Source organism: Eptatretus burgeri, chromosome 3 (genome assembly GCF_056783735.1).
Source record: "Eptatretus burgeri isolate ZD-2024b chromosome 3, Ebu_testis_v1, whole genome shotgun sequence".
Classification (NCBI taxonomy): Eukaryota; Metazoa; Chordata; class Myxini; order Myxiniformes; family Myxinidae; genus Eptatretus; species Eptatretus burgeri.
Window position 1 is genome coordinate 127,504,449 of NC_140963.1, and position 23,786 is coordinate 127,528,234.

The window sequence follows — 23,786 nt, forward strand, 5'->3', positions numbered from 1 at the left end:
GCAGATTCATCCCATCTCATCTTTAGTTATCTTATCCATCCTTCAACTCTTGGTACTCTGAATCCTGTGGTGAAGTGGTTGCTTTAAAATAATGTGCATTCTCCTCCTGGAAGGCAAATCCAACTGAAGGCAACGTCATATCATTCCACAAAGCCCGCAACAAGTGTGTGTCTACTCTCAGAAGAGCCAGAAAACAACATCTGTCCAATCTCAAGAATGAACTTTCAAACTCGACTCCCTCCTCCAACACCTGGTGGCACCTTGTCAAGTCTGTCTCTGGTGTACGCTCCCTTTTCATCCCTTCCCTCACTTCAAGTGGCACTACAGCCGATTCCGCTTGTAAGAAGGTCAAATGCCTCAATTCTGTGTTTGCTTCCAAATCTTGTGTCCCAACCCTCCCTCTCTGTATAGACCATGGGATGGCATGGGAAAATGTGCATCCTCATGGGACACCCTCTCAAACCACATGAAAATTCACTTGCAAGAGTATTTGAGGGTGCTAAATCCAAACATGAATGTTGCAAAACCTGAAAATTGCAACTTTTCATTATATGTGCGTTTATTTTAACGTGCTATGTTGTTTTTGAGCCATATTTCTTCAATTATGGAGAATATCCTCAGAAACAATATGGAAATACTTTTATTAGGGTATACGAGGTTACTGAACGTAAATGTGAATGATGCCAAGCCTTAACACTGCATATAGACCAAGGGATGACAACTCAAAATGTTCATTTCTATAAGTTACTGAGCCAAACCAACTCTTTTTCAAATGTAAATACAGTATCGATAATAATGTTTTAAACTGCCGATGTCCCAGACCCAGAAGGGACACCACCAAGTCTGTTTGATTCAAGTACTGCATTTTGGTTTTTTTTGCATTATAAATGCCAGAATGCAAAACAAAGCAATAAATAAAAATGCCTTTGAATTATCATGAAATTCATGCATAAAAATGCCTTTGCATGAAAAATTAAACTCTAATATTAAACTGGAAGGGCAGTCGGTAGAGCGCATACCTCCACCACGAGAACATTTCTGGCGCAATACATTTTTGAAATATCATGCTATACAGTACTATATTGTTTTTGGCCCTATCTCTCAGTGTTGAAGAATCACTTTAAAAATTAAATAACTCGTATCCAGATCCGGATTTGGATCTTCACCAAAAGCCAATCAATTCGTCCTTGCCACACACCCAACCTGTCCACAAAGTACCGTCCGAATCTGTCCACAACTTTTTTAAGATATGGTGCTATATATCGTTTTTGGCCCAATCATTCAATGATGAAGAATCACTTTAAAAATTCTGGTAGCCGGATCCAGATCCAGATCTTCACCAAAATCGAATCAGCTCGTCGTTTTCACACACCGAACCTGTCCACAAAATTTCATCCGGATCCGTCCACAACTTTTTGAGATATCCTGCACACAAACAAACAGACACAAAGGGGTGAAAACATCACCTCCTTCATCTTCCGTGGCGGAGGTAACAAGAAGGGCACTCAGTAGCTCCACCTGGATTTGGACTCAGATGTTCACCAAAATCAAACCAATTTGTCCTTGTCATACACCCAAACTGACCACCAAGTTTCATCGGAATCAGTCTATACATTGTTGAGATATTGTGCTATGTAATCGGTTTTAGCGCTGTCACTCAATTTTGCAGAATCACAAAAACAATTTGCGGATCCAGTTCAGGCTTCGATCTTCACCAAAACTGAATCATTTCGTACTTGTCACACACCCATCCTCTCGAACAAATTTCATCCGAATCCAATCAAGACTTTTTGAGATATCCTGCACACAAACATACAAACAATAAAAAGATTGTGTGCAGAGCACAAGACTTGCAAAATCCACCCCCCCTCTCCAAATGTTGCCATGGATACATCAAATTGTCTATTTCATTAAGATTAAAATTCAAAATCTTAATCAAAGCTCAGGTCAATCAGATGAAAACTGATTATTTTTCAGATTGAAATTGATGATTTTAGAAGTTTAACCTTGAGTTGATTCTTGATCTTTTGATCTCAAAACTACTTGCTGTTCCAATTCAGTGACGCAGTATGCAAATCCTGTTCAACTTTCAAGTCAATCGGATAAAAAATTACGATTTTATAAATTCGACCTCAAGATGACCTTTGACCTCAAAAATCAATAGGCTTCTCAGTTGAGACCACTTCCACAACTTGGTAACGTTTCATGACAATCGGTTTAGAATTGTGACCTGTAGGCGATTGACAAACAGACAGACAGACAGACAGGGGTGAAAACATAACCTCCGTCCACTTTCGGTGGGCGGAGGTAATAATCCAGTTGAGACGAATATTCATCAAGATGAATAATGTTTCACATAACGAAGCCATTGTGGCTGACCTCTTTCGACAGTGAGACAATTCAATCGTACCAAAATGCATTTTGATTTTTCAAATGGTTATAATACCTGTCCAGTGGTTGGAGCCAGTGAGATGTATATTCTGGTAACTCAACTAAGAGGATGTTGTTCTCCCCAGCCACGTCGGCAAGTTCCACATAGTAGCGGGCAGCTCGTCCATCTAAAATGAGCACTTGAGGTCGTTCATGACCAATGTTGGCAAGAAAAGTCTGCTTGAACCATAACTTTGGTAAGCCCTTAAGAGTAAATAAACAAAAAAGTAACAAAAGAAAAGAATTAATCTTTCTCAACAGGGACATCATTGCACACTTACAAAACTCCAACACAGTGATAAAGTAAAAAAGGAAGAGAAGATCAATTGATTTTCACTTTCTTTTGTCTTTACAGGAAGTCAATCAATCAAGTTACTTCTCGGCTGTGCATCAACCAGGCAAAATATGGCTTCAAAAAATGACTTCTGAGGTGCCAATCAAGGGACGACTCCAAATTATTTTGGCAAATAAGACACTTTGCAAATCCAAAAGTTAGGATCACCCACAAGTGAATCAGCACCAACTTTGGTAAGGCAGCCTCAAGAACACCTTCACGAGTGAAAAATAAAAGAGCTGTGATTTGGCCTTTGGGGCACCTTCAAGTGCAGCAACACTGACTGCAAGGACCACACATATTGCTGAAACCTTCCGGCGTTATTGACCTCAACACCCAAGTGTCAATGTGACAAGATGAGACATCAGTCTTAATGAATCAACTTGGAATGATTTTATTTTATTTTGTTTAAAATCCTTAATTTGTCAATTTGTAACCACCCAATTTGACAGTTTCTGTTTGTTTGTTTGCATGTCCCTATCAAACTATGTTGTGGAATCTTTTCAAGGAAGAGATTTCAAACTCTTACTCTTCATCTGGACCAACGAATTATGAAGGGTATGAAAACAGTCCATATGCAGAATTTGATAACTCTGCAAGGAACAAATCGATTCATCTCAAAAGCTTTAAAGGACAGTAAACGAGGCATAAAACTCACGAAGTTCAGACTTCTGGATTTTATACTTTCAGAAAAGTGGAATGACTGGCCCAAGGAGTCTTCCCGAAGGATTCAGGTTGAAATGAGAAGTGGTGAAGGGGGTGGCGGGTGGGGCAGCAGGAGGGAGAGAATAAAGAGCATGAGCAAAGACTTTAAAGGCAATGAGAGCCAGGTTCTTCTTGAAATTTCTCCACTGACCGAGCTTACCTCCGTGTTTAATGACAGTCATAAACTACGTCGAGTCCCGCATTCAAAGACAATAACCATGGAACCAATGAAAGTTTACTGTTCACATTCCGATTCCAACACCTGTAATGAGTACTGTATACCCAGAACAGCCTTCATACTTCATTACAGATAAACAATAGTGTAGTAGATAGTAGAACAAGGACAAATGTGTCCAAGAGCCACGTCCTAAAAGGTTTTGTCTTCACCAGAAGAACAAGAACAAGAAGAGGAAGAGGAAAAAAAAACAACTTTCGATATTTCGTCACGTGCCTTGCTTAAGCCAATTGCGAGACCAGTCATAGTTTATTTACGTATTTACGAAATTACAATACATTAAATGAAATAATCTTCAAATAGTAACGTGAACTTTTCGAAACTTTAAAGCAAATGTCCGAATATATTTAAAAGTTCATGATAGACGCTCTCAAAAGGAACCGTCAATGCGAGGATGTTTACAGGTGTTTAGCATTTAACGAGATCCGGATCCTGTATATAAAAGAGCCGTGTTCTAAAGGTTTTGTCTTCACCAGGAGAAGAAGACCAACAACAAGAAGAAGAACAAGAAGAGAAGAACAAGAAGAAGACGAACAAGAACAACGTTCGCAACGCGAGATGCGGCTAAAAATCGTGCAAATGATGATACAAGCATCAAATTTGGCACATTTGTTCTCCAGGGGATTCCAATCAAATCTGCCTGATTGGCCATTTGAAAATCCAAATTTTGAAAAAATTGAAAAAAAAAAGAAAAAAAAAAAAAAACTTCAAAAAAATTTGAAGTCACAGCTGGCTGAAATTCTTGAAGCGCAAGTGAACATCCCAGACAGAGAACCAAGGGGAGATGCAATCATCATTGATGGATCAGCACTTATCAATGCCCTACCTCCACGCACCTCAAAGATATTTGATGACTATGTGAAAGAAGACATCATCGCAAAGGTGGAATCCTATGGTGCCAGGTACGAGAGGGTGGACGTAGTGTTTGATGTGTGCAAGAAGTCAAGTCTGAAGTCCGAGGCAAGGTCGAAAAGGGGGCAAGGAATCAGAAGAAGAGTGACAGAAACCAGTAAGACCCCAAGTAACTGGAGAAGCTTTCTTCGTGATGACAGCAACAAGACTGAGCTGTTTCACTTCCTTGCGGAAAAGATGTGTGAAGCACAGACGACAAGCACAGTCATTGTCACAAGAGGAGAAGATGCCATTAGCAACACAAGGAAGTCACTGGATGCTGTGTCTCCATGTTGTCATGAAGAAGCTGACACTCGAATATTTGTACACGCCAGGGATACAATGACTAATGGTAGCAAGTCCATTACCATGAAGGCTAATGACACGGACGTACTCGTCATAGCAATATCTGTACTGCCATCCTGACAGGAACTCGGTCTTGAGAACATGTGGATTGCATATGGCCAAGGAGCCAAGGCGCAATGGATTCCAGTCCGTGAGGTAGTTTCTGCAAAGGGCCTGAGAAAGCTAGAGGGATCCCATACTTCCATGTGTTCACTGGATGTGACGTCGTGTCTGCCTTCCATGGGAAAGGGAAGAAAACTGCATGGCAGACTTGAAACGTCTTTGATGATGTTTCTGAAACATTCACCAATCTCAGCCAGCATCCAACATTGATTCGTGATCTTGACTTCTTTGAAGTTTTTTTTTTTTTCAAATTTTTCAAAATTTGGATTTTCAAATGGCCAATCAGGCAGATCTGATTAGAATCCCCTGGAGAACAAATGTGCCAAATTTGATGCTTGTATCATCATTTGCACGATTCCTCTCAAAAATTGCTGTTATCTGCCCCACTACAAGTCATTCACAAAGATGAGACGTGTGTATCTGGACTTGCAGAGTCATATTATTCCACACAAGAATGTGTTAAATGCACATACTTTAAAAAAAGAAAAATAAAGATGTTCGAGACTTATGGAAGAGCAGGATAGAGGGCAAGGTGCCAACAGACAAATGTAGTGAAGGGTAAACAGCTGGACGTATTGATGTAAAATGTCTCCATATTTTGAAGGACCTTGTGATATCAAATCTGAACTATCATGGTTTTGACAAATTGGAAATATCAGTGACAACTCATATTCATAGCAGATTAGAAAAACCATAACCAAATTGGCGAACAAGGTGAAATGTCAAATGAGATCCCTTTGATGTCAAATAAGAAAACTACAAATTCTCTCGATGCATAAATGATGCCAATGCGTCCACGGACTAGACCGAACCAATCCCTTTTTGTCCACCAAACAACTGAGATTTTTTTTCTTTCTTTTTTAACCAGAGAAGGCAAAGAAAGTTCTGACCAGCCTTAACTCTACCCCAGGGATGGGCCCAGCTGGTGTCGGTGTCCGTGTTCCCAAATCCTGCTCTGCCGGTTTCGCTTAGTGTCTGCTCTCTTCAGCCTGTCCTATCTGGATGGAAGCCAGCCAACAGAATTCCAATACAAGAGGGTGCAAAAACATCCTCTCAAATACAGGCCAACCTCTCAACCTCCAATTACAAGCAAAATCATGGAATCCACCATCAGAGCTGACATCAAGTCTTAGATTTTCTCAAATGGCCTGATTGCTGATCATCAGTTTGGAATGTATTCCAGCCATTCAACTTTGGATATGCTGCTGTATCAATCTGAACAATGGATGGAGGTCCTGAATGTCATGGAGAAAGGTGAAACGGTGCTATAATCACGCTCAAGCCAAACTGAACGCGTGTTACAGGGAGTTATAGACTCAAAGTACAACAATTTTTTGACATAATGAAGAGTCCAATTCATTTTGAGAGTATCTGTCAGTACGGAACAAATCACACACATCAAACATGGCGAATATCATATCTATGCACAAGAACTTCATGATAACAAAAACTTACATCTCGCAGCCAACCGGATGCTGAAATGCTCAACGTTGTGCCAGGTGGGGCATTTCGAGAGTCAAAATCTTTCAGAGAGTTACTCGTCCTTTCATCAACGACGACAAATGGGGGTAGAGCATCACCAGCTGCATTTGCACATCCCACAATCGTTGTTGGCTGCACTAGGTCACTTGTTTCAGATTGCAAGCCACTGTATAGAGAGAGAAAATATATATCTAAATACATGCAAATGCACCACAGAATGTCATAAATACATCAAACTTCCTTCTCAATTACAACCGATTAAAACTCTGAAGATGAAAAGGAAATCTTAGCATATCTGTAAGGTGATTCGTATTTAACAGAATTTGATATTTTTTCCTTGAAAAATGGAAGAATTTGATATCCCCAGGATATGATACACCCTCTTCCCTTTACTTGAGTCTCCTCCAAACCGTTTTCTTATGATTGCCTCGTTTTAGTACTCCTCCCCAACACATAAGTAACAAGAGAGTTCAAAGAATACCTCACCCCACAACGTCTTGAGAAACAAGGACACGAGCAGGGGTCTGCGAGCGGAAAATTTGATTGATCGTGGTGACGTAATATTTTGTCCAAGCATTGTTGAATGGGTTTTGAAAGTGCCAAAAAGGGTGATTTGTGTTCTCATGTCCAAGTATATAATTCAATCTATACGAACAAATGTCAGTGTCTCCTCCAAAACCATAAAACCAAGCAGCCTAAAAAAAACAAAAAAAAAAACAAAAAAAAAAAACTTTGCATGTGTACTGAGGGAACTCCAAGGAAGTGCCTGAGTGAAAATTGGGTGTTTGGGTTAATTGAAACACCCTTTTTGAAGATCATTTACGGCCTTATTTCATTATATCCTTTGTTATGCACATGCTCGGACACCTCACTGTCCCTCAAAGTCTATGGGGGTCTTAATTTGCCGTTTTTGGGGGCCTGCTCAACAATGCCTCAACTTGGAATAGGCCACAATTATTTATGAACGATAGTTCCCCCACCCCACCCCACTTTCCTCACTCATATCATCAAATGTCTGTTCATCATACCAAAGATACAATGCTTATAAACGCCCGGAGACGCCAGCGTTCGTGACTTTATTTCATTTCTGCACATGACATAACCTCTAAAATCTCTTAAACTAAGCTGAATTACAAAATTTAAGCCCCAGAATTGAACTTAGCAGGATTTCCGACTGCTAAAAAAAAAGTGTTCATTTGTCTAATTCGAACATAGTTTGATATTTCGGATATCTCCAAGAGGTATTAATATGACCCATCAGTGATCGCCAATTGTTTGCCAAGCCAGCCATTCCTTATCAACCGTTTTGTCCGAGTGCTTCTTTGGGTGCTAAAGCCACTTGGCAAGTGCTTTACAATGTTCGCACTCTCGCTGAATACTGTATAATTGATCGACTTGAAAAAAGTTCAGGGGCCGCTCGCCCGCATTTCGCCCTGCGTTGTTCTGCAGTGCATCGGGTGTTGGCTGGCTCGTGGAAAATGGGCAATTGTATTTTACACAGTTTCCCCTTTTTGTACGATCTTCTTTCATTATACAACCCATCACTTTGGCATCGATAAATACATGAAAGAATATTGAAAGTTTCATTTTTTTTTTAAAGTTTCTTCATCCATTTCGTTGGATTGCTTGGCTAAAACACTTCGTATACGCTCTTCAAGCTTCGAAGGCGATACCGTTACGAATCTGGTAGCCATGTGCACACAACAGACAGGTCCTCGTAGCTCAATTATTTCGGTAAGTATATGTGCATAATTAGAATCCATCCCGTGTCTAATGGGTGATTAAATGTTCGTGCGCTGCGGAGTTATTTTGAGAGTCAGGAATTTCTTTTACATCTTCGCTTTAACAACAACACCTTCGCTCCATTCTGATGCCATAACGCTCGCGGTGGGCGGAGTTCAATGAAGGACTTGGCGTCTCTCTCGACCAATCAGAGAGATGCGAGTGAGTTTGCCGTCGCTCGGCCAATGAGAGCGAACGCAGGACAATATTACTCCTCTTCCTGTTTGAGGGGCGGTCCGCTGTGACGCCCGCCACGCCCCCCCCCGGTCCAATCAGCGGACTTGGCGCCCCTTTTGGCCAATCACAGGGGCAACGAGTGGATCGCGCGCCAAAACCGTCCACTAGGGGGGGGGCGGGGCGGGGTACGAGAGGGAGTCCCCTCCCCCCCTGGGCTGGGAGTGAATAATTGTTCGGGCAATCCGACTGGAAGCAGTTGGAGTTGGGGTTTGTCTGCCGGATCGTCCCGGATCGCCTGGCCTTCCCTGCTGGCGCTCGCAGCCTTGTCTGCCCTCGCACTGGTTGGCATCCGTTCTTCATCCTCCGTCCCTGCTACTTGGAGTGACATCGTGGTTGCGGGTTTGAGTCCCGCCGATCCAGAACATCGAAGACCACACGAGGTGGACAGCTCCAAGATAGCTCTGGTCTCCAGCTCATCCTTTCCTCGAGCTGGAAGGCTTCAATAAAGACCCGACGGGGTGCATTTCTGGGTGTGTGTGTGTGTGTGTGTGTGTGTGTGTGTGTGTGTGTGTGTGTGTGTGTGTGTGTGTGTGTGTGTGTGTGTGTGTGTGTGTGTCCATGGGCCCCTTCTTCAAGTAGAACTGTTAAATGCTTTTTGTTGTACATTATTTGCCTTGCTTATTTGGATAATTCTGCCCTTACGTGCTCCCCTTGTCCCCCGACTATTGTTAATAAATTCCCCTCTTGTTGAATGTCCCAGCTCGTCCTCGTCCTTTCGATCATTGGTTTGCCGCACTGCGAACGGGAATTAGGAGGCTTCATTGTTGCCGTAATCATGCAATTGGCCTGGCAGGAATCTGGTACTCTCCGCTCGGGGTACAACTCAGATCCGGCTCGCGCAGATCCTGCTGAGGGTGAATTTCCCCGGTAGTTAGGACGACGTGGGTGTATAGGTATATTGAAATTGGCAATTGACCCTATAATCCCACGTGGTCGACCGATTGGCGATCTTCGGTCTGACAAGGGACCTGTGACCTTTCGGTTTTATCTGAAAGGTACGACCTAAATTCCGGGTGTAGTGTTACGTGACCCCGGGATGCAAGCCCTCGACTGCTCCACCTCGGTGTAGTGTTGCGTGCCGACTCGACTGCTCCACCTAGCGGTCGTGCTCGCCACTGAGACCCGGCCCCACAACAATACCACGGTTCAATACCGGTTCAGAAGGCAAAATAAATTAGATGATTACGAGTAAAAAACTTTTCAGTTGTTACAAAGCAATGAATCGCCACATCATTGGAGGTTAGCTGAGAGGAAGGCACATGCGCTCAAAGCTGCCGTGCCTGGGTTTGCAGTATTTCACAGGCAGGGTGATTCATCATTGTGTGCTGTCTCTCGGATGGATGTTAAACTGATGGATGGATGGTTCAAGTTAAACTGGGCATCAAATATTGTGGAATCCCCCCCCACCTCTCCCCTCCCTCCCAATGCCACGCCTCAACTTCCCACCCCTATCCCTCTGCCTTGCACCCCTATCCTCTCCTTTCCCCTCCCTCCCTCATATCTCTCCCACTCTCACCCACCCCTCCCCTTCTGTTAAGGGGACTGTGATGGACTGACGGTTTCGTTTTGAATTTGAATCTGCATAGGGCAGCAACCCATAGGGCAGCTTGTATGAATCAGATTCGGAGTGAGCCGAAAGGAGGGGCGCAAAGGTCACTGCAGATGCGAGCATGCATGCAGGTAGGCCTTTGCCAGGAAGACAGCGCGAGTTTTAAATGCTTTCATGATTTTGGACACCCCTTTTGAACATGTCGGTTAAAAATAAAATATTTCTGTTTGGGCACGTTTTATCACCCTTCCCTTCCTCTCATGCGACCTTCCACTCGACTCCCCTCCCCTCGCGCCGCCTTCCACTCTCCTCGCGCCGCCTTCCGCGCTGTCTTCCCCTCCCCTCGCGCCGCCTTCCGCTCCGCTCCGCTCCCCTCCCCTCGCGCCGCCTTCCGCTCCGCTCCCCTCCCCTCGCGCCGCCTTCCGCTCCGCTCCTCTCCCCTCCCCTCGCGCCGCCTTCCGCTCCGCTCCGCTCCCCTCCCCTCGCGCCGCCTTCCGCTCCCCTCCCCTCGCGCCGCCTTCCGCTCCGCTCCCCTCCCCTCGCCTCGCGCCGCCTTCCGCTCCGCTCCCCTCCCCTCCCCTCGCGCCGCCTTCCGCTCCGCTCCCCTCCCTCCCCTCGCGCCGCCTTTCCCTCCGCTCCGCTCCCCTCCCCTAGCGCCGCCTTCCGCTCCGCTCCGCTCCGCTCCGCTCCCCTCGCGCCGCCTTCCGCTCCGCTCTGCTCCCCTCCCCTCGCGCCGCCTTCCATCCGCTCCCCTCCCCTCGCGCCGCCTTCCCTTCCGCTCCCCTCCCCTCGCGCCGCCTTCCGCTCCGCTCCTCCCCTCCTCGCGCCGCCCTCCGCTCCGCTCCGCTCCCCTCCCCTCGCGCCGCCTTCCGCTCCCCTCCCCTCGCGCCGCCTTCCGCTCCGCTCCCCTCCCCTCGCCTCGCGCCGCCTTCCGCTCCGCTCCCCTCCCCTCGCGCCGCCTTCCGCTCCGCTCCCCTCCCCTCGCGCCGCCTTCCGCTCCGCTCCCCTCCCCTCGCGCCGCCTTCCGCTCCCCTCCCCTCGCGCCGCCTTCCCGCTCCAGCTCCCCTCGCGCCACCTTCCGCTCGCTCCGCTCCCCTCGCGCCGCCTTCCGCCGCCTTCCGCTCCGCTCTCCCTGCTCCGCTCTCGCGCCGCCTTCCGCTCCGCTCCGCTCCCCAGCTCCGCTCCGCTCCCCTCCGCTCCGCCGCGCTTCCACGCTCCCCTCTCGCGCCGCCTTCCACTCCCCTCGCCTTCCGCATCCGCTCCGCTCCCCTCCCCTCGCGCCGCCTTCCGCTCCGCTCCCCTCCCCCCGCGCCGCCTTCCGCTCCGCTCCCCTCCCGCCGCCTTCCGCTCCGCTCCCCTCGCGCCGCCTTCCGCTCCGCTCCCCTCCCCTCGCGCCGCCTTCCGCTCCGCTCCGCTCCCCTCGCGCCGCCTTCCGCTCCGCTCCCCTCCCCTCGCGCCGCCTTCCGCTCCGCTCCGCTCGCGCCGCCTTCCGCTCCGCTCCGCTCCCCTCGCGCCGCCTTCCGCTCCGCTCCCCTCCCCTCGTGCCGCCTTCCGCTCCGCTCCCCTCCCCTCGTGCCGCCTTCCGCTCCGCTCCCCTCCCCTCGCGCCGCCTTCCGCTCCGCTCCCCTCCTCCGCTCCCCTCGCCGCCGCCTCCTCCGCTCCTCCCTCCTCCCTCAGCTCCGCTCCGCTCCCTCCCCTCGCGCCGCCTTCCGCTCCGCTCCGCTCCCCTCCCTCCTCGCGCCGCCTTCCCGCTCCGCTCCTCCCCTCGCGCCGCCTTCCCTCCGCTCCGCTCCCCTCGCGCCGCCGCCTTCCGCTCCGCTCCCCTCGCGCCGCCTTCCGCTCCCCTCCCCTCCCGCCGCCTTCCACTCCGCTCCCCTCCCCTCGCGCCGCCTTCCACTCCGCTCCCCTCCCCTCGCGCCGCCTTCCACTCCGCTCCCCTCGCGCCGACTTCCACTCCGCTCCGCTCCCCTCGCGCCGCCTTCCACTCCGCTCCGCTCCCCTCCCCTCGAGCCGCCTTCCACTCCGCTCCGCTCCCCTCGCGCCGCCTTCCACTCCGCTCCCCTCGCACCGCCTTCCCCTCCGCTCCGCTCCCCTCCCCTCGCCCCGCCTCCCCCTCCGCTCCCCTCCCCTCGCGCCGCCTTCCGCTCCGCGCCCCTCCCCTCGCGCCGCCTTTCCCTCCGCTCCCCTCGCGCCGCCTTCCGCTCCGCTCCCCTCCCCTCGCGCCGCCTTCCGCTCCGCTCCGCTCCCCTCGCGCCGCCTTCCGCTCCGCTCCCCTCGCGCCGCCTTCCGCTCCGCTCCCCTCCCCTCGTGCCGCCTTCCGCTCCGCTCCCCTCCCCTCGTGCCGCCTTCCGCTCCGCTCCCCTCCCCTCGTGCCGCCTTCCGGCTCCCGCTCCCTCCCCTCGCGCCGCCTTCCGCTCCGCTCCCCTCCCCTCCTCGCGCCGCCTTCCGCTCCGCTCCCCTCCCCTCGCGCCGCCTTCCGCTCCGCTCCGCTCCCCTCCCCTCGCGCCGCCTTCCACTCCGCTCCCCTCCCCTCGCCTTCCGCTCCGCTCCGCTCCCTCCCCTCGCGCCGCCTTCCGCTCCGCTCCCCTCCCCTCGCCTCGCGCCGCCTTCCGCTCCGCTCCCCTCCCCTCGCGCCGCCTTCCGCTCCGCTCCGCTCCCCTCCCCTCGCGCCGCCTTCCGCTCCGCTCCGCTCCCCTCCCCTCGCGCCGCCTTCCGCTCCGCTCCCCTCCCCTCGCGCCGCCTTCCGCTCCGCTCCCCTCGCGCCGCCTTCCACTCCGCTCCGCTCCGCTCCCCTCGCGCCGCCTTCCGCTCCGCTCTGCTCCCCTCCCCTCGCGCCGCCTTCCGCTCCGCTCTGCTCCCCTCCCCTCGCGCCGCCTTCCCCTCCGCTCCCCTCGCGCCCCCTTCCTCGCCGCTCCCCTCCCCTCGCGCCGCCTTCCACTCCGCTCCCCTCCCCTCGCGCCGCCTTCCACTCCGCTCCGCTCCCCTCCCCTCGCGCCGCCTTCCACTCCGCTCCCCTCCCCTCGCCTTCCACTCCGCTCCGCTCCCCTCCCCTCGCGCCGCCTTCCGCTCCGCTCCCCTCGCACCGCCTTCCGCTCCGCTCCGCTCCCCTCGCGCCGCCTTCCGCTCCGCTCCCCTCCCCTCGCGCCGCCTTCCGCTCCGCTCCCCTCCCCTCGCGCCGCCTTCCGCTCCGCTCCGCTCCCCTCCCCTCGCGCCGCCTTCCGCTCCGCTCCGCTCCCCTCCCCTCGCGCCGCCTTCCGCTCCGCTCCGCTCCCCTCCCCTCGCGCCGCCTTCCGCTCCGCTCCGCTCCCCTCGCGCCGCCTTCCACTCCGCTCCGCTCCCCTCCCCTCGCGCCGCCTTCCACTCCGCTCCGCTCCCCTCCCCTCGCGCCGCCTTCCACTCCGCTCCGCTCCCCTCCCCTCGCGCCGCCTTCCACTCCGCTCCGCTCCCCTCCCCTCGCGCCGCCTTCCACTCCGCTCCGCTCCCCTCCCCTCGCGCCGCCTTCCACTCCGCTCCGCTCCCCTCCCCTCGCGCCGCCTTCCACTCCGGTCCGCCCCCTCCCCTCGCGCCGCCTTCCACTCCCGGTCCGCCCCCCTCCCCCCGCCCCGCGTTCCTCTCCGCCCCGCCCCCCTCCCCTCGGGCCGCCTTCCGCTCCGCTCCCCTCCCCTCGCGCCGCCTTCCGCTCCGCTCCCCTCCCCTCGCGCCGCCTTCCGCTCCGCTCCCCTCCCCTCGCGCCGCCTTCCGCTCCGCTCCCCTCCCCTCGCGCCGCCTTCCGCTCCGCTCCCCTCCCCTCCCCTCGCGCCGCCTTCCGCTCCGCTCCCCTCCCCTCGCCTTCCGCTCCGCTCCGCTCCCTCCCCTCGCGCCGCCTTCCGCTCCGCTCCGCTCCCCTCCCCTCGCGCCGCCTTCCGCTCCGCTCCCCTCCCCTCGCGCCGCCTTCCGCTCCGCTCCCCTCCCCTCGCGCCGCCTTCCGCTCCGCTCCCCTCCCCTCGCGCCGCCTTCCGCTCCGCTCCCCTCCCCTCGCGCCGCCTTCCGCTCCGCTCCCCTCCCCTCGCGCCGCCTTCCGCTCCGCTCCCCTCCCCTCGCGCCGCCTTCCGCTCCGCTCCCCTCCCCTCGCGCCGCCTTCCGCTCCGCTCCCCTCCCCTCGCGCCGCCTTCCACTCCGCTCCCCTCCCGCCGCCTTCCACTCCGCTCCCCTCCCCTCGCACCGCCTTCCACTGCGATCCCCTCCCCTCGCGCCGCCTTCCACTCCGCTCTGCTCCCCTCCCCTCGCGCCGCCTTCCACTCCGCTCCGCTCCCCTCCCGCCGCCTTCCACTCCGCTCCCCTCCCCTCGCGCCGCCTTCCACTCCGCTCCCCTCCCCTCGCGCCGCCTTCCACTCCGCTCCCCTCCCCTCGCGCCGCCTTCCACTCCGCTCCCCTCCCCTCGCGCCTCCTTCCACTCCGCTCCCCTCCCCTCGCACCGCCTTCCACTCCACTCCCCTCACATCATACCGCCTTCCATTCCACTCCGCCCTCCATTGCACACCGCCTTCCAGTCCACTCGCACCGCCTTCCAATTCCACTCCACTCGCACCACGTTCCATTGCACTCCCCTCACACCACGGGAACTCCATGCGAGCAGATGAATGAAAACTGGGTATGTGGATAAATTTAAGCACCCCTTTTGAATATAATTTCAGGTGTTACGTCATCTTGGTCAGCCTGTTGTCACCTTGCAGGGTCTTGAATCTTAAGCTGCCATTTTGTTTCAGCCTTCTCAGCAATGTCTCGACTTGGAACAGGTCGCACCAGTTTCTGTACGACAAAGCACTCAAAATGTATTTTTTTTCACTTTCCTCACTCATATTATCAAATGTCTGATCTTCATACTGACAAATCGCTGTATACATCGCTTTTGTACATGCGAGTTTTCAAATTAGGTCGGAGCGATGTGCTTTTTCCCTCCTCTGAGCTTCTAAGGTTTATCACAATTGCAACAAATCTTTAAAGGATCACTTTTTTTCTTTTAAACCATGATGCACCTTACTCAGGGTTTTTAAGCAGTCATTTTCTCACAATTCATAACTTATGAACACAAGACCTACCACCTGTCACCATCTCCGAAGGTAGATCCATATTATATCATGCTTTATCAAAAGCCCAAATTCTTTCAGATTTCAACGGATACATATTTAAGGGGAAGGGGTTGGGTTGGAGTCTGGAGGGAGGGGTGGTTGGAGGCAATGGAAAGGGTGAGAGGAGGGAGGGGAGGGAGGGGAGGGATAGGAAGAGGGACCTGGCATTGCCTGGCAATGCCGGGTACTTTTGCTAGTTTGAAATAAAATTTTTTTTAAAGGGTTAAGTAAAAAAAGAAACTTTGGAAGTTTACCGGCGTTGATGCGGCTTCTTTTACATCGCCTTATTTAACACGTTGCATGAGCTCTTCGTGCCTGTTGTTTACGTCCTTTATAACATCCTTAAACACAGTTAGTTCACCGTTTTGAATGATTTTCCGTTTGACTGCCAGACAGGCAGAGTAAAAAAACAAAACAAAAGTCTCGCATCTCTCTGCATATGTGCGATCAGAATGAATTCAGAGACAAAGTGCTGCCAAACTCCAGGTTTGTTTTTCAATTCATGTTCAAAATATCACATTCAATTGAAGATAAGTTGTTCTTCAATCATGAACTGATGTTTGTAGAGACACAGACAGGAAATAAACGAAATGCTTAACACTGCTTTTAGTTTCGTGTGCCCGAGGTAATAAATGGATGGACGATTTTCACATCAAAACTCCAACCAACATGCCTTTTGAAACAAAGCACCCTTACCGAACGACATTTGATGGGCGATGTTCCAAAAGGAGCTCCACCTTGTCCATGCTCCAGATGCAATGGGGTTTCTCATTTAGCTGGTGCACATCCATGATTGCTTTCAAAGCAGAGAAATACTTGCACACCTTTGTTACTTCCATGCCTTTCCGTTTCATTGCCGACGCACGGAAGGGATTGAGCAATGGTATTTTATGACGCCTTTTTATTTGACTCCACCATCTCTCCGACAGCAAGGCATTTTTGAACACTTTTCCTTTCTTCTTGGCGATCTCTGAGACGTATTTCTTAAAATTTGTTTTGCTGAAGCGTATTCCAAGTTCAGCTCGTTTTGAGGCATAGTCAGCCACCTCGTTTTCCGTTTCCACTTCCAAAAGAGGACTTGGACCGGATTTTAGTCCATCAAGGCGTGTGCCGTTGAGCCGATAATTGAGAGTGCCTGGTGGAACACAGAATCGCTCCGCAGCCTGGGCCACTGATATCCCTCCATCTTCCCAAGCTCGAATGGCCATTGCCATATCATTTTCATCCCATGTCTTGTAGCGAAAAGTAGTTTTCTTTGATGTTTTCCTGCAGTTGGCAAAAAAAAAAAAAAGGTATGCAGGAAGAGTACTTTTGCATCATACAATCTGCATTCCAAAGAGTGACAACAGTTAATCCAGCCATGACCTCTATTTTCCACACTTACATGCTACTTAGAGGCATGCTCTCATGAGTTGCTGATGGACATGTTTAACAGACCACAGCGGCAAATGAATGGAAAGGAATTTTCAACAACAAAAAAATTGAAACAAAAGGCAATAAATAAATAAGCAATAAATGAAATAAATAAATAATTGCAAGTGACTTGCAGGAGGAGAACGAAGCAAAGGAATGTCAGGTCAAAAGAAAGTGTGAGACTAAGTAATTTGAAAAAACAAACACCAAAGAAGAACTCCCTCCTCATCTCCGAGCATTTGAGAGAAGATTTAAACAAAGTATTACTACAAAATGGCGAATTTGGCTCTCCAAGGTACGAAAAATAATCCATCTATAATTCCAGCAATGTATGTGTGTGTATATGTGTATGTGTATGTGTATGTGTATGTGTATGTGTTTGTATCTGTGTGTGTATCTGTGTGTGTTTCTGTATGTGTGTGTGTTTGTGTATGTGTGTGTGTTTGTGTATGTGTGTGTGTTTGTGTATGTGTGTGTGTTTGTGTATGTGTGTGTGTTTGTGTATGTGTGTGTGTTTGTGTATGTGTGTGTGTTTGTGTATGTGTGTGCGTTTGTGTATGTGTGTGTGTTTGTGTATGTGTGTGTGCTTGTGTATGTGTGCGTGTTTGTGTATGTGCGTGTGTTTGTGTATGTGTGTGTGTTTGTGTATGTGTGTGTGTTTGTGTATGTCTGTGTGTTTGTGTATGTGTGTGTGTTTGTGTATGTGTGTGTGTTTGTGTATGTGTGTGTGTTTGTGTATGTGTGTGTGTTTGTGTATGTGTGTGTGTTTGTGTATGTGTGTGTGTTTCTGTATGTGTGTGTGTTTCTGTATGTGTGTGTGTATGTGTGTATGTGTGTGTGTATGTGTGTGTGTTTCTGTATGTGTGTGTGTTTCTGTATGTGTGTATGTGTGTCTGTATGTGTGTATGTGTGTCTGTATGTGTGTATGTGTGTCTGTATGTGTGTATGTGTGTCTGTATGTGTGTATGTGTGTCTGTATGTGTGTATGTGTGTCTGTATGTGTGTATGTGTGTCTGTATGTGTGTCTGTGTGTCTGTATGTGTGTCTGTATGTGTGTATGTGTGTCTGTATGTGTGTATGTGTGTCTGTATGTGTGTATGTGTGTCTGTATGTGTGTATGTGTGGCTGTATGTGTGTATGTGTGTCTGTATGTGTGTGTGTATGTGTGTCTGTATGTGTGTGTGTATGTGTGTCTGTATGTGTGTGTGTATGTGTGTCTGTATGTGTGTGTGTATGTGTGTCTGTATGTGTGTGTGTGTGTGTGTCTGTATGTGTGTGTGTGTGTGTGTGTCTGTATGTGTGTGTGTGTGTCTGTATGTGTGTGTGTGTGTGTCTGTATGTGTGTGTGTCTGTATGTGTGTGTGTGTGTGTCTGTGTGTCGGTGTGTGTGTCTGTCTGTATGTGTGTGTGTGTGTGTCCCTGTATGTGTGTCTATGTGTGTCTTTGTATGTGTGTGTGTGTCTGTATGTGTGTCTGTGTGTGTGTCTGTATGTATGTTCATCTGTGTGTGTGTCTGTATGTGTGTGTCTGTGTGTGTGTCTGTATGTGTGCGTCTGTGTGTATGTCTGTGTGTGTGTCTGTGTGTGTGTCTGTATGTCTGTCTGTATGTATGTGTGTGTGTGTGTATGTATGTGTGTGTATGTGTGTCTGTATGTGTGTCTGTATGTGTGTCTGTATGTGTGTCTGTATGTGTGTCTGTATGTGTGTCTCTAGGTGTGTCTGTATGTGGGTCTGTATGTGGGTCTGTATGTGTGTCTGTATGTGTGTCTGTATGTGTGTCTGTATGTGTGTCTGTATGTGTGTCTGTATGTGTGTCTGTATGTGTGTCTGTATGTGTGTCTGTCTGTATGTGTGTCTGTCTGTATGTGTGTCTGTCTGTATGTGTGTCTGTATGTGTGTCTGTATGTGTGTCTGTATGTGTGTCTGTATGTGTGTCTGTATGTGTGTCTGTATGTGTGTCTGTATGTGTGTCTGTATGTGTGTCTGTATGTGTGTCTGTATGTGTGTCTGTATGTGTGTCTGTATGTGTGTCTGTATGTGTGTCTGTATGTGTGTCTGTATGTGTGTCTGTATGTGTGTCTGTATGTGTGTCTGTATGTGTGTCTGTCTGCGACCGCCGTTTCTCGACAACTACTGGTCCGATCTGATTGAAACTTGCCAGGAATATTGCCGGGGACCCGAGGACGTGCCTTTTCAAGGTTTGAAATGAATCGGACAAGCGGTTCCCAAGTTACGGCCATTTATTTATCAACCAATGACAGGACACGGTGCTATGACATCACAAGTGAAGTCACAATTAAAAATTTTTTTTTTTTTTTTGCACGTACGGCGACGCACGCACAGGCACGCACCTACGGGCCCACACGTACGGCCACGCACCTACGGGCACACACGTACGGCCACGCACCTACGGGCACACACGTACGGGCGTGCACGAGTAATAATAATAATAATAATAAATAACAATAGCACAAACGAGCACAATATACACCAGAACAAGAAGGAAAACTGCATACAGAATTGTGCTACGACATGGAAAACAGCATCCTGGTTGCCATGGCAACCACTTTAGATGACGAACGTATGTCGCGACACACCGTCAACACAGTCTGTACCAATGTACCAAATATGAAACGTGAAAGTTGAAAACTTTGGGAGTTAGATTGCGGACAGGAACGGATGGACAGACAGACACAGACGGACGGACGACCAGTATCACATAATACGCCCCGATATATATATATATATATATATATATATATATATATATATATATATATATATATATATATATATATATATATATATATATATATATGTATATATATATATATATATATATATATATATATATATATATATATATATATATATATATATATATATATATATATATATATATATATATATATGTATATATATATATATATATATATATATATATGTATATGTATATATATATATATATATATATATATATATATATATATATATATATATATATATATATGTATATATATATATATGTATATATGTGTATATATATATATGTATATATATATGTATATATGTGTATATATATATATATATATATATATATATATATATATATATATATATATAAAAACATGTATATATATATAGAAATATATGTATATATCTTCTTCTTTATGCCTGGTGTTGGCGCAGTGGTTTGGGCAGCGGCTTGGGATCAAAAAAATCCTGAGTTCAAGCCCCGTTGGGCCACTGAATTAATACACCAGGGGGTTGACTCAGCCTGTCATCCTTCCGAGGTCGGCGAAATGAGTACCAGTATACTGGGCCGGTGTATACCCCGGTTAAAATAGGTGTACCATATCCCTGTGTCGTAAGAGGAGACCAGGTTGCGTCAGGAAGGGCATCCGGCGTAAAACGTGTGCCAAATCACGATGCGGATCATACGGATGATCCGCTGTGGCGACCCCGAACGGGAGCAGCCGAAAGAAGAAGAAGAAGATACACCTATTTTAACCGGGGTATACACCGGCCCAGTACACTGGTACTCATTTCGCCGACCTCGGAAGGATGACAGGCTGAGTCAACCCCCTGGTGTATTAATTCAGTGGCCCAACGGGGCTTGAACTCGGGACCTTTTGGATCCCAAGCTGCTGCCCTAACCATTGCGCCAACACCAGCCTCATATATATATATATATATATATATATATATATATATATATATATATATATATATATATATATATATATATATATATATATATATATATATATATATATATATATATATATATATATATATATATCGGGCATATAAAAAAGGGTAAGAACCACAATACAATTTTAAAAAGTACTTCAAAAATCAATTTTAGGACAACAGAAAATCATTTTCCTGTCAAAATGAGTGAACGCAATTGTAATAATAATGGAGGCCCGTACACTCAACAGTAAGGGCATCGAGGCATTCACGACAAGTAGAGAAACATTTCATGGAAAGAAGCAATCCTGGGCAAATCAGCACTCCATGGCAGGATACTCGACTGGAACAGGGCTCTCCACACTTTCTGAAATACCTGTTTTCCAAATAAAGAGTAGGTGTATAAAAACCTTGAAGGCCAGGGGTATGGGGGCCACCAAGGCCTCATCTGCTGGAGGTGTGTAATACTCCCTCATGCATCCTCAGCCATTTTGGATAACAAAATGCATGTTTAAAAATTTGATGTTTATGAGTGCAAATTGGGAAATATTGTTGCGGGGCCGGGTCTCGGTGGCGAGCACAACCGCCAGATGGAGTGCAGTGGAGTCGGCTCCACCGAACACCCGGAATTTATAGGTTGTCACCTCGGAGTCGACGGATCCCTTATCGGACCGAAGATCGCCAATAGGTCGACCACGTGCGAGAGGGTTAATTGCCAATTTCAATATTCCTAAATACCCACGTCGTCCAAACTACCGGGGAAATTCACCCTCGGCAGGATCTGCGCGATCCGGGCCGGATCCGAGTCGTACCCCGAGCGGAGAGTCCCAGAACCCTGCCGGCCAATTGCACGATTACGGCAACAACGAGGCCTCCTAATTCTCACTCGCAGCGCGGCAAACCAATTATAGAAAGGACAAGGATGAGCTGGGACATTCAACAAGAGAGGATTTATTTTACAATAATGGGCAAAAACCAGGAAGGGAGACAAACAGCAGATTACAACCGAATATATTCCAATGTACAATAACGCAAGCACTTAACGATTCTACTTAGAGACGGGCCCACACTCAGACACACACCTAAAGAAATGGACCCCGTCGGGCCTTTATTGAAGGTTTCCAGCTCGAGGGAAGATGAGCTAGAAACCAGAGCTATCTTGGACCTGTCCACCTCGTGTGGTCTTCGACGTCCTGGACCAGGTCAGGTATGGGAGCATGTGCCAGAACAGCACGTCGCTGTGTCCACTTTCCGCCGGTACTCCAGGGGCCTCCGTCTAGCCATCCCCCAGGCAGATGCCAGGCCCATCCCCATCTCCTTGAGATGATGGTCAACCTGCTGCAACCACGAGGCACGTGGTCGGCCCACTGGCCTCCTCCACTCATGAGACTCCCTCGCTGAGAGAATCTGGTGAGCAGGATCAGCGTCAGGAAAACGAGCCACATGTCCATACAGCCGCAACTGACGCTCACGGACCATGCAGGTAACAAATCTCATCCGAGTCTCTCTCAGCAACCGCTCGTTGGACACAAAATCCGACCAGCGATAGCCAAGGATTCTCCGAAGAGACCTGGTACCAAAGGAATTAAGTCTCCGTCTCAGATCCTTGGTCAGAGTCCAAGTCTCGCACCCATAGAGCAAGACTGGAAGTACCAAGGACCTGAAGACTCGGACTTTCGTCCTCCCGCACAGGTACCGGCAGCGCCACACCCCATGATCCAGTGAATCCATGACTCCCCAGGCCCGACCCAGACGTCTATTGACCTCTGACTCGCAGCCAGCAGAGACATGAATATCACTGCCAAGGTAAGTGAATCTCTCCACGACCTCAACATCCTCACCACAAACAGACACAGACAGGACAGCAGCATTCAAGATGTCACCGAAAGCCTGGATCTTAGTTTTGACCCAAGAAACCCGTAATCCCAACGGCTCTGACTCCTCATTCAGCACCTCGAGGGCCCCCAAGAGGATGTCTAAAGTCTCCGCAAAGATGACTGCATCATCTGCAAAGTCAAGGTCCGAGATCTTGACATTCCCAAATGACGCACCGCAACTTGATCTCTCCGACATCCTCCCTAGAATCCAGTCCATACAAGTGCTGAAAAGTGTGGGGGCAAGTACACATCACTGACGAACTCCAGTAACAACTGGAAATAAGTCAGAGATGGTACCACCACACTTCACAGCACTCTCAGTACCAGAGTAGAGTTCAGACATCAGATCCATCAGTTTTGGTGGCACCCCACGAAGACCAAGAATCCTCCAGAGGACATCCCGATTCACTGAATCGAACGCTTTACAGAGATCAACATAGGCTACAAGCAGCCCCTGCCGAAACTCTCGTCTGCGTTCGGTGAGGACACGAAGTGCAAGGATACGGTCAATCGTTGACCTCTTTGGTGTAAAGCCTGACTGCTCTGGACGCTGATGCTCAAGCAGATGGTGGCGAACCCTATCGAGAATTATCCGAGCAAAGACCTTGCCCGGCACTGAGAGCAGCGTCACCCCTCGGTAGTTGTTGCAGTCTTGGCGATCACCCTTCCCTTTCCAGAGAGGGACAACAAGGCCCCTCTTACAGTCAGTTGGGATGATGCCTGTGTTCCAGGCAGAGCACAAAACTGCATGCAACGACACGAGTGCAGCATTTCCACCAGCCTTGAGAAGTTCGGCATGGATGCCACAGATCCCTGGAGCTTTGCCCCGTTTCAACTGGTTCACCGCAGCCCGTGTTTCCACAAGCGTAGGTGGACCACAGTTGATTCGAGGGTCAGCAACAGGGATTGTAACACCCTTGAGGTCCAACTCGACAGTTTGGGGATCAGCCTGGTACAACCGCTCAAAGTAACCGGCCCAGCGGGCCTTCACTTCAGACTCCTCTGTCAAGAGCCTACCACACTCTGCTCCAACTGCAGTGCTCCGAGGGATGGGCTTGGATGAACGTAATGCGCGAATTCCCCTGTAAGCGGGACGAGAATCACCTGTCCACAGGTGATGCTCTACCCCCTCACAGATTCCTCGCACATAGGCCTCCTCTTCCACCCTCAGTGCACGTACAGTTTTACGCCTCAGCTCCCTGAACAGCTCAGCTCTGCCATTCAGCCTGGCCCTGCGACTCTGGTCAATGGTATCCAGTGACCCTTGAGAGACAAAATTCTTCTTTGCCCTGCGGTGAGCTCCAAGGCATCCACCGGCAACATCAAGGACGGTGGTCTTGAAGGCGCTCCACAACTCTTCAGGACCCCCCAAAGTACCCAGACCCCCCAAGTGTCCACTCAGCCTGTTCGCAAACTCCTCAGCTACTCTCTCATCCCTGAGCTTGGCAACATCCAGCCTCGGCTGGGATGGTACCATTCTCCAGGATTTAAGGTGCAGCTTTAGAGTTGCTACAACAAGCCTGTGGTCAGTATTGAGGAACTGAGCACTCCGGTAGACCCTGCAGTTCTGGATCATCCTCCA

The 23,786-nt window shown here is 49.7% G+C and overlaps 1 protein-coding gene across 1 annotated transcript in view; it reads right to left on the reverse strand.

Annotated features, from left to right (window-relative positions):
* Window positions 1–20,695, reverse strand: part of LOC147030936 (uncharacterized) — a 42,025-nt gene extending 21,330 nt beyond the window's left edge. The window contains exons 1-4 of the mRNA XM_085875497.1: window positions 20,570–20,695; window positions 15,918–16,487; window positions 6,519–6,711; window positions 2,447–2,634 (exon numbers count right to left, since the gene is read on the reverse strand). Of these exons, the coding sequence (XP_085731623.1) occupies window positions 2,447–2,634; window positions 6,519–6,711; window positions 15,918–16,435 (899 nt within the window). The 5' untranslated portion in view covers window positions 16,436–16,487; window positions 20,570–20,695. The remainder of the gene's footprint in view (window positions 1–2,446; window positions 2,635–6,518; window positions 6,712–15,917; window positions 16,488–20,569) is intronic.
* Between the last annotated feature and the right edge of the window lie 3,091 nt (window positions 20,696–23,786).